Here is a 10,865-nt window from a genome sequence, read left to right as displayed (position 1 = left end):
GTTGGATCCTCAGTGCATTTCTCATTGTAGTACCATGGTACATGATGTATGTTCTCCTTCCAGGATACACCTTCTGTATTCCAGTCCAATCTCCCATGGCATTCACAGTAATCAGAGCGCTTTGCAAGGTTATAATCAGTGAACTACCAAAGAGAATAATTTGAATACTGTGTGAACAAAAATATGCTGTTTGCAGTGTAAAAGTTGAAAAAGTTGAAAACTTTTGAACAGTGCGTGAATCAACCTGCTACATCAAAATATGACGTTTCCTTAATACAGAATTTTAAAATCTTGAAGAGCTCTATTTCATTGATCTCAAATTATTAAAATTCATTTAATTTTAATTTGACAACTCGATAGTCTTTTGATGCCTAATAGCCCCTAAAGAGTAAGACTTCTCTCTCTCTCTCTCTATATATATATATATATAACAAAAAGGAGGAAGTTGTTTCAGGATGTGCTCACATGTAATGAAAGCAGTTCAGTTTCTCGGTATAAGCAATAACGTATGTATGTTTTTCATTTTTAACAATCAATCCTACACTAACTCAAGAGATGCCCCATGGCATGCACAGTAACCAAATGCCTTAAAAGAGTGTTCATTCATTTGATAATTAGTGAATAACCAAAGATAATAAAATTAAACAATTTATATCTAATGTAATATATATAAAAAAAATTATATGTAATGTAAAACTCAGACCATGAAATCAAAATCAGTTGTTTGCATCATTTTAAAATTAATTTAATTTTAATGTAACTTGCCTACCTGCGAGTCTCTTTGCACCAGATTGCCTCTAGATAAAGATGAACACTTCTTTATAGAACTTTTTGCTTTCAAATTTGTGATTGGGTGGGGCCAAAAGGTGGGTTGGGTTACAGGACATTTTGAATCAGTGCAGTTTACATTTACTTTTACATTTATGCATTTAGCAGACACTTTTATCCAAAGCGACTTACATTGCATTCAAGTTACAGTTTTTACATTTTATCAGCTCTCAAGTTTAACTTAAACTAAACTTAAACTGTCACATACAATAAACTAAAAGTTTAGTTTATTGTATGTGACAGTCACACATGAATGTGTGTAATCTTAAACCACCAATGCTATACACTCACTAAATAGGCTGTCAGGTTGGTTTAGATTCTGTTTTTGACCAAATATGTCAAAACAGTAGCTTAACATGCTGTGATGAAGGAATCTGTAAGATGTGCACACATTCTAGTTAACACTGATACTGAAACATTTATTTTTTTCCAAATGCAAATCATGATGTATGTAAACTGAGTCTTAATATGCAAACTTAAAAAAAAAAAACAATCTGAGAAGAGACAGATCTAAAAGCAAATGTGTTTACTTGACCTAAGAAAAAAATCTGGCACGACGAGATTGTCTCTTGTTTTTAACTCTCAATCTTGTAGACAAAGCAGAGAGCAGAAAGCTGAGTGACAGGTTTGGATGGCACACTTTTATTGTATATTCAAATAAGCTGTTCAAAAAGTGTTAATTTAAGGCTGGGTGTTATATGGATAAGGTTTTGGGTGAATTAGCACAATGCTGAAAGGTTTCAGGTTTCAGGTTTTTTGTAAACATCTCAGCAGTCTTGTATGTTTTGTCAGAGGGAAGTCCCACTGTGGGAATCCCCTGAAATCCCGCAAACTGTGTTTTGTGAAGGAACTGAAGGGAGTTTATGAGTTTTATGAAAAAGAATCAATAAATTATGAATCATTTATTGCTATTGTGTGAATAATATGTAATCATGTAATCAATAAACAGTAACTATAGTCTGATTACGAGTATTTGAAAAATGTTATATAATCTAAATAATTACAAGTAGGCCTATTTATTTTTTTAATTCTGAAATTCTATTTTTCTAGAGTGAACCAATTCTCTCTAGAACAAGATATTCTATATAGCACTACAAATTTAATTAATAATTAGTTAATTTAATGCAATAATAATGGTGATTAAAGCATAACAAGGCAGCCAGCCGTGTAGTTGAAACATTTTACAGATCGTTTCACTTTTATTCCACAACGTCAAAGAGGGGAGGACCAGAAGTGCAGCATTTAAGTACAGTTCAAATATTGATAAAACTAGAGATAAAAACTAGTATATAAGTGAGTATTACATTTTATTTAGCTGATTTCTTATTATTCACTGTTATATGTATGCAGTGCTTATGGGTTTATCTTAATAGTTCAATACTGTACTGAATGACAGCTGGTTAGTTCAGAAACACAAGGATGTGATTCTTAAGGTATGTTTACAGTAAATATGCAAGGGAACAGGCATCAGTCATGACGTAATCCATTATTGCTGTAAAGCACCATATGATATCCAACTTGAACTTCTTAAACTTATTCATTCTGCACAGTACAGTGGCTCCAGAAAGTATTCGAACAGACTTAAAATATGAATGTTGTTGGTTTGCACAACATCAGGAGGATCAGGACCTACCAAACAGAGCATGCTGCACAACTTCTTGCCCAGGCCCTTGTCATTTCTAGGCTGGGCTATTGCAATGCTCTTCTGGCTGAACTTCCATCATGCACAATCAAACCTCAACAAATGTTTCAGAATGCAGCGGCAGGACTGGTCTTCAATGAGCCCATAAGGGCCCACATCACACCACTCTTTATTTCCCTGCACTGGCTACTGGTTGCGGCTCGCATCGAGTTCAAGACATTGATGACTGCGTACAGAACAGCCACAGGCTCAGCACCATCCTATTTCCACTCACTCTTAGGAATCTACATCCCCTCCAGAAGCCTGAGATCTATAAATAAGCGATTCCTTGTGGTAACATCACACAAGGCATTTTCGTTCACCTTTCCTGGCTGGTGAAATGATCTTCCCAAATTCACAGTAATTAACAGAACACCCGACACATTATCTGACAGCAACACTAATTTAATCCCATACCCGACCCATTTGACATACCAAACCGCACCTGTATTAAATCTCCTATACATGAGGTAGACAAAACTCATTTATTAAAACTTTTATTCAAATTGTGAATAGATTAAATACAGAAAGCAAGCAAAGAGTGCTCCCTTTAATATAATCACTACAGCTGTCAATCAGTGGCAGTGCGATTGGTTACATTGCTCAGCGTGTACTGGATCGAGTCGAAATAGTCTTGGTTATTGGACCTGCACCATCCAGCCTGCACCCGCACCACACCCTACACGTAAATATTATTCCACCCGTTATATCAAATATTAGCAATTCACCTGCGTGTACCCGCCCGCATGCAGGACTCTGGCTTCCCCTTTATGGACAACATAATAGACAACTCTGGCCCCAGAGAGTGATTAAAAATTAAGTTTACATGAAATATGTTTGAAATGTAATTCTGCATCTTCTGAGATTTCATTGTAATCCTTCTCATAAAGTCACTGAATTAACCATTAACTGTTCACCTGATTGCATTGATGTTTGTGTTTGATGTTAGAGTGCTGTTGAGAGAGAACAAGAATGTACTGGAAACATACTACCGCCTACCTGACTCTGCCTAAGAGGTAAGGAAAAATACACTTACCTGGGAAGTTTTTTTATATCTCTGAAATGTATGAAAGTATTCTTGAAAACATGTATTTAATATATATAATGCAATCATTGACCATCAAAACATAAGGGTAGACATCACCTTTTCTATGTTATCATATTTGGTTCAGACGATATAACACAAAATAATTTGGTTATGGCAGAAAGTAAAATGGTCATGGCAACCACGAGGTGTTTTTGCGATGGCTCCATTTCTGAAAATATTTAGGGCCGCAAACTATACAAGTGTACCAAGTTTCATGCTTTAATGAAAAAGTGAGTATTATTTTCACATATCACCTGGACTAATTCAGATTTTTTATTTATTAATTGTTTGAATCCCCGGTACGAAAATGCTACATTTATTTTTCTCATTCATTTATCTTTGGTAGGTTATACGAATTACATTTGCTTGCAATGTAATCATAATGTTGTTTGTACATTTACAATGGGCAATTGTCCTACTAACCCCATGTCTGTAATGTCAAATGGAGATATTTCATTAAATGCAGAGATGAAACATAAAACAGATAATAACAAAATATAATAATATTTCGTTTTATGACTTATAAAATGTATGAGTCATGTCAGTGTACTAGTAGTTTCACCAGATCAGCACTAGAGGTCATCATCACCTTTATCACCTGGAATGTAATGGCTCATCATCTCAATGTCTATTTTCACCCAGTAATAATTAATAAAATATTACAATGTTCCATAAACTCATATGACCTGTTTTGAATCATTGCAAGGTTCATTGATATTTTCTAATATGAACTTGATGAATGTGTAGATGAGCTGCTGAAGTAGTGTAAAACAATCGGATGTTCTTGTCTTCATCCATCACAATGAAAGCTAGTTTTATACATAAATGCTACTGGGAATGTGAAACCCCTAGAGCTATAGACATCTAACAAAAATCAAGTTGACACCTGGTTAAAAAGTCATTACAAAAGGGCCTCATAACAGCTAGCGTCATTTGTTCTGCAGATGACATTTGCATTGTGATTTTGCAAACCTGCATGATCGAGCTGTCTTTACAATATGGTCCTTGAAGGTCAGCTGGTCACCAAAGAATAATTTTTGATGAACCTAGCAGGATGATGAAATCATGCTGTAGAGTCGGAGTGGCAGGCAAAATGAGAAGCTCAGCCTTTGCCAGGTTGAGCTGCAGGTGATGATCCTTGATCCATGCCGAGATGTTTGCCAGACAGCCTGAGATCCATGCAGCTACTATTGGATTGTCTTGTTGAAATGAATGATAGAGCTGTGTGTCATCAGCATAGCAATGGTAGGAAAAACCATGTGCTTGTATAATGGTTCCCAGTGATATAGTGCATATGGTGAAGAGGAGGGCTCCAAAAACTGATCCCAGAGGAAACTCTGTGGCCAGTTGATGTTCTTTGGATACCTATCCTCCCCAGGAAACCCTGAAAGACCTACCTGTGAGATAAGATTCAAACCAGTGGAGCGCAGATCTGGTGATGGTAGACAGGATAATCTGATGATTCACAGTGTCAAAAGTGGCAGATAGATCCAGCAGAATAAGAACTGATGATTTGGAATTAGCTTTCGCTATCTGCAAGGCTACAGTGACCGACAGCAAAGCAGTCTCAGTTGAGTGGCCGCTGCTGAAACCTGAGTGGTTAAAGTTCAGTTGGTCATTCTGTGAAAGAAATAATGTAACTGTCTATAAAATGTGTGAACCAAGTGGTCCATGCCATTAGAATAACAAAGGAACAGCATTCCTCAGGAACGTCTTGTAGATTGCAGGATCTCCAGTGGGAGGTCCTAACAGTATTGTTTCTAGCCCTTTTGTCTTCAGGTATAAAATTATATCCCACAGACAGAACTTTGGGAGAAGCTAGGATTCATACAAGGATTAAGACTGTTTGAAGGAAGACATGCTAACATCCCTATTGAAGAATTGCTTCACTACCATCTTCAATAAATTATTTTCCCCACAAAAATGTTGGTCAAGCCTACTTTATTTTTTATATTAGAGAAATCTAGTACATTGGTGAGCCACCCAAAAGACTGCTCTGCAAAAATACAGTAAAGATGATGATACATGTGACAACATTTTAAGTTTGAAGGGGTAGTATGGACTGGCCTGTCTAGACAGATATTTTCTTGACAAGAAGTTAAAGTAGATCATAAAGTGTCAGTTGCTGTATTTACATACAGAGATGAGAAATGGGTGGGTGAGCGAAGAGAGGATGACACTACAGAGGAAAGATGGAAGGGTGAAAGGGAGCATAGGTTTTGCCTGAAAGTAACTGCTAGAGGAATTGGTGGCACACAGGTAATATGTAAGGTTAAATGTAATAAAGAAATTAGCATTTGAATGATATGATGAGCAAGTGAACATATCACCTCAAATTTTTCATATCATATCCCCTGAACTAAATGAAACAAAACTGCACAAGTAAGCCAGATGATGTAGGTCTAATGTATGATAAGCAGCGAAGGACATACTCTTTTGCTAAAAATGCAGGCCTCTGTAAAATTAAGTGGGAGAAGTTTACAAATTCCTGCCATAGATCCCAACGTGACAGAACCACACCGACACTTTTTTTTAGGCTACAACGAGATGACAACATTGCTCCACACCAACAGCCTTGTTTGAAGTCCTGTCATTCAATGTAGTTTGGCCTAAGGGCAGTTCAGCTAAAGCAAATAACAAACTAAATTAATTTGTAAGCAAAAATGTTACATATTCCAAAAACAATATTGATTAGAAAACTGAAATATTGTCTTCTTGTCTTCATTCCCTGAGCCTAGGGTAAAATGAGGGTTGTTGGTATACATGATAGTTTTTGGTGTGTGTGTGTTAATTTCAGTGTTAGATTAGATTTATTCATTGTAAAAGGATAGTGTTTGCCTTCTTTCAGTGGTTTTGTCAATAGCAGACCTCTGAGTCATTGCTCTGGCTCCCGGGTTGAAACCACACCCTTATCCTTAAAATTTGAATTCCGCATTGCCAGTGCCATAATCATTCTTACAAGGAAACGAAACTCAGTCAAGTACTGCCAGTGCCAGTACATCCACAATCATGGAGGAAACAGCTCCAGCTCTTCATTCAAGTGGATCCACAGATGTCGAGTGTCATGCATGCGTTGGAAAGAAGCGCAAAGCCGAACAGAGTTGTATTGAGTGTGAGGAATCATACTGTGAGCATCATCTTTTCATGCATAACTCTTTGCATGTGGGAAAGAGGCACAGGCTTGTGGAACCGAATGCAATGTTGCAGGAGAACATCTGCCCTGATCATGGCAAAATGCTGTTTGTGTACTGCCGCACAGACCAGCTGCGCATCTGTCACCTGTGCATTACTGATAAACACAGAGGTCATGTTGTCATCACAGTGGAAGAAGAAGTGGCCAATAAACAGGTCAGAAATATGATTTGAAATGCAAAATTTCATTCTTAGAAATCTGATCCAGGCGTTTAGTTGGCTGATGTTGGTTTTGTATTGACCGTTACCTTATCTGGAGAGTGAGGTGACCGATGGGCGCTATAACGCAGTATTTTTTTCAGAGTCAGTGTCCCTAAAAAAACATCTCACCCCTTTCCAAACAAATAAATTAAAGCTAGATATTTCTCTTAGCTTTCCTCTTATAAATGAATAAGGCACTGTTGATTTCCCTGGATTCCAAGGATTAAACCACACCCAAATTATTTTTATGAATTCACAAAGATAGAAATTTAAAAGTTTAAAAACTGTGTAATACAGTAAGAACAGTAATATTATACAATATTATTACAATTAAAGAAATGTAATTTAACACAATTTAATTTCTTTCATATATTTTAAAATGCTATTTATTGATGTGATGCCAAAGCTGAATTTTCAGCAGCCATTACTCCAGTCTTCAGTGTCATATGATTATTCAGAAATCATTCTAGTATGTTGGTTTGGTGCTCAAGAAATTTAAATTTGTATTATTATCAATGGCAAAAACAGTTTTGCTGCTGTATTTTCTTTTTTTAATTATTTGTTTGAAATGTCCAAATATGTAATATAGGCTAATGCAATTGAATTATAGCAACTGATATAAACATATAGATTTTTACTCAATATTTTCTTGAAGATTTCTTTTAGATTTTGGGTTTTTGACAGTCAGACATGTTTAGTGACTGAGGCCGATCATCCAAAAATGGCCAGATACCAGCCTGTGGTTAACCAGTGGTTAGCGCGACACATTGCTTATGTGGGTGGAATGAATCTGAGTCTTGCCCATGTCATTCTTTTCTGTACTATCAGTGCAAATAAAAGTGCTAAAAGGCTTAAAAACACTAGAATTTGTACTACTGAGTTGAACTGCAACTGAACTGAACTAATCTTTTAAAGATTAAGTTGGGGGAGTTGCAGAAGCGGACCGTTGACATAATTGAAGCTAAGGAGAAAGATGTGCGAGAGCTGAGACAAGCTGTGGAGCTTTTCAAGGTTAGAATATTTTTATCTTTGCTTTGAAACTGTAACTGTCTTCATTTTTAATGCTATTGTATTGCTTGCATAGCTAAAAACGTCCACTCTGCTCCCTCTTCATTATTAGGCTTCAGCAACTAAGGCACTGGATAAGAATGAGAAGAACTTCACTGAGCTGATCCAGTCTGTGAAGGACAATCAAAGCAAAGTGACAGAGCTGATCCAAGGACAGACAAAGTCTGCAGTGAAGGAAACGGAGGGATTCATTAAGACTCTAGAGCAAGAGATCAGTAATATGCGGACATTAGATGCTGATCTACAACGCCTGCAGCTGCTCTCTCATACAAATACTGATTTTCAATTTCTAGAGGTACAGTGATTGAAAATGGCTGTGAAACAGAAATGGATGTCTGTTGAATTATTTTTAAGTCACATTCAAGGTGTTTTCTCTCTCTCTCTCTACAGAGCGCTGTGTCTCTGCCCTCGCTTACTGAGTATAAAAAATCATTCGTCTTCCTTGTGCATCCGTACAATTCTTTTGAGCGTGATTCCATGGCAGTTAATGAACTAATAGAAAAGCTAAACACAACCAGCAAGTTGAGTTTATCCATGATTTCCAGAAAAGGTTAGAAGAAATTTTAATTTTAATATATTTCATGATTATATTATGGGTACTTCTCAGTTGAAAGGCTGCATTCTAGTATTTAATGCTGAGAAGCACTCTAGCCTGGAAGCCTCAGAAGGACACAGACTCACTAGTAATTAGCCTTTCAATTATAGTATTAGTTCACTTCCGGAATAAAAATTTCCTGATAATTTACTCACCCCAATGTCACCCAAGATGTCCATTTCTTTCTTTCTTCAATCGCAAAGATTGGCCGCCATTGAAGTCCACTAAATGGAGAAAAATCCTTGAATGCTTTCCTCAAAAACCTTAATTACTTTACAAGAGGGTGAATAAATGATCAGGAAATATTTATTATGGAAGTGAACTAATCCTTTAAGCACGCACCCTATGTCTGGAAATCACCTTAACTATTTTTCTTTGCAGTGAGAAACACTAGAATTGTAAGATCACCACCACCACAGACACGAGAGGAGTTTCTACAGTGTAAGTTTTCAAGAATTGAACATGCAGTAGCGTTTTATTTTCTGATTGTGAAGTAATGCACCATACTCCTTTATGTTTGATGTACTAATATGACATTTTTTATATATGTCCATCTATCTATCTCAGATGCATCAAAACTCACTTTTAATACCAACTCAGCACATGAAAGTCTCATCTTGAGGAATGAGAACAAGGAGGTGAAGGCCTCACACCTGCTTCAGGACTATCCGGAACACACTCAGAGATTTAACTGCAGGGCACAGATCCTGTGCAACGAAGGTCTGAGAGGGTCCCCTAAATACTGGGAAGTGGAGATTGGCGGGGGCACTTGGGTCTGCATTGCTGTGTCCTACCAAGGGACCCGTAGAAAAGGCAAGCAGCGTACACTCTTTGGGAGGAATGCCCAGTCATGGGGACTACGCTGTAAACATGTCCATTTAGAATTTTGGCATGACAATAAGACAACATTTTCGAAGTCTCAACCATATGGCTCCAAAATAGGAGTGTATTTGGACTACAGGGCTGGAATCTTGGCATTTTACAATGTGTCTGACAACATGAGTCTCATTTATAAACACCAAACTGTTTTTAAAGAGCCTGTTTATCCTGGGTTCGGACTGGCTGGGAATGGTTCCTACGTGAGACTTTGCGATCCAGTGAAAAATGAAACCAAACCATCCCTTTCTTCTCCATTTATTTTTGGTAGTTTGTAAGTTGTAGTGTTTACACATGCAGCTGTCAGCAAATGCATCATATTCTCTAACTAATATGCAATCGTTCATTATAATTTGCAGGAAGGATGTGGTTTTTGCATGTAGACACTTGATGGCAGCACTAGATAAGTTTTGAATTCAGGCTTTTTATATCAGCATCTGTAATTATGAACAGCCAAGAATAACCAAAGAAAATCCATGTTTTGTATTGTATGAATCATTGCATGTTTATTGAATGTTTGACTTTATATACTGTTTTATAAACTATAGCAATATACATAATCTCTATTTTTAATATCTGAATATGTATGAAATTATTGCACATCTCCTTATGCTAATACGCTGCAAGCGCTTACCCATTTCCTATCTGCTGATCTGAATGGAAATCTGTCGTCCTATCTAATTCTTCCGCCACATCCACATACTTTGTCTGTTCCTGTTCCCACGTTCTGTCTATATTTTATTATTTTGCATTAGTCTGTCTCTCCTGTTATACTTCCGTCAGGCTGCACTCTTCTACTGTTCCAAGTTAGACCTACATTTCTCCCTTAAACCACACAAATGCACATACTTACACACACACACATCATCTCATTGAGTAGATATATACCGAGGCCCAGAGGGTTGGTACAAGGCACAACACCAAAGCCAGTCGCCTCCTGCCCTTCCCCCTGCTCCCCACCCTTCCAAACACAAAATCAGCCTAGGGGTAAGTGTAGGGCAGACACAGTTTCAACAGTGCAAGCAATGCCAGAGCAACAGAGAAGCCCGGGAAATGTGTGTAGAGGGAAGGATAGGCACTAATAGCGAACATCATAGAGAGAGAGAGTGTGCCATGGTCCTCAGGGAGCCCATTTACAGTTCTGTCCAATCACAGACATCCTTTTCTGCCTGTATTATCCTTTTATGAGTGACGGGAATTTTAAAATACTCTATTGTGAAAGAAACCATTTCTCTCACTGCCAAGGACACTGACACTAGTCTCTATAAATACCCATTTTTAAACACTGAGTCACCGTATAGACTCGTAACGCTAGGCACAAACACCTCCTAGCAATT

At 37.3% G+C, this 10,865-nt stretch overlaps 1 protein-coding gene across 1 annotated transcript; it reads left to right on the top strand.

Annotated features, from left to right (window-relative positions):
- Positions 1-6,553: 6,553 nt before the first annotated feature.
- On the top strand, positions 6,554-10,099 carry LOC306845864 (tripartite motif-containing protein 16). Its single transcript, XM_079378853.1, has 6 exons — positions 6,554-6,944; positions 7,905-8,000; positions 8,110-8,352; positions 8,448-8,607; positions 9,034-9,093; positions 9,220-10,099. Exons 1-6 carry the CDS (start codon positions 6,606-6,608, stop codon positions 9,804-9,806), a joined length of 1,485 nt encoding a protein of 494 aa, XP_079234979.1. The 5' UTR covers positions 6,554-6,605; the 3' UTR covers positions 9,807-10,099.
- Positions 10,100-10,865: the final 766 nt, after the last annotated feature.

Source organism: Barbus barbus, assembly GCF_936440315.1.
Source record: "Barbus barbus genome assembly, chromosome: 26".
NCBI classification, from domain to species: domain Eukaryota; kingdom Metazoa; phylum Chordata; class Actinopteri; order Cypriniformes; family Cyprinidae; genus Barbus; species Barbus barbus.
This window is presented reverse-complemented; position numbering and strand designations above follow the sequence as displayed.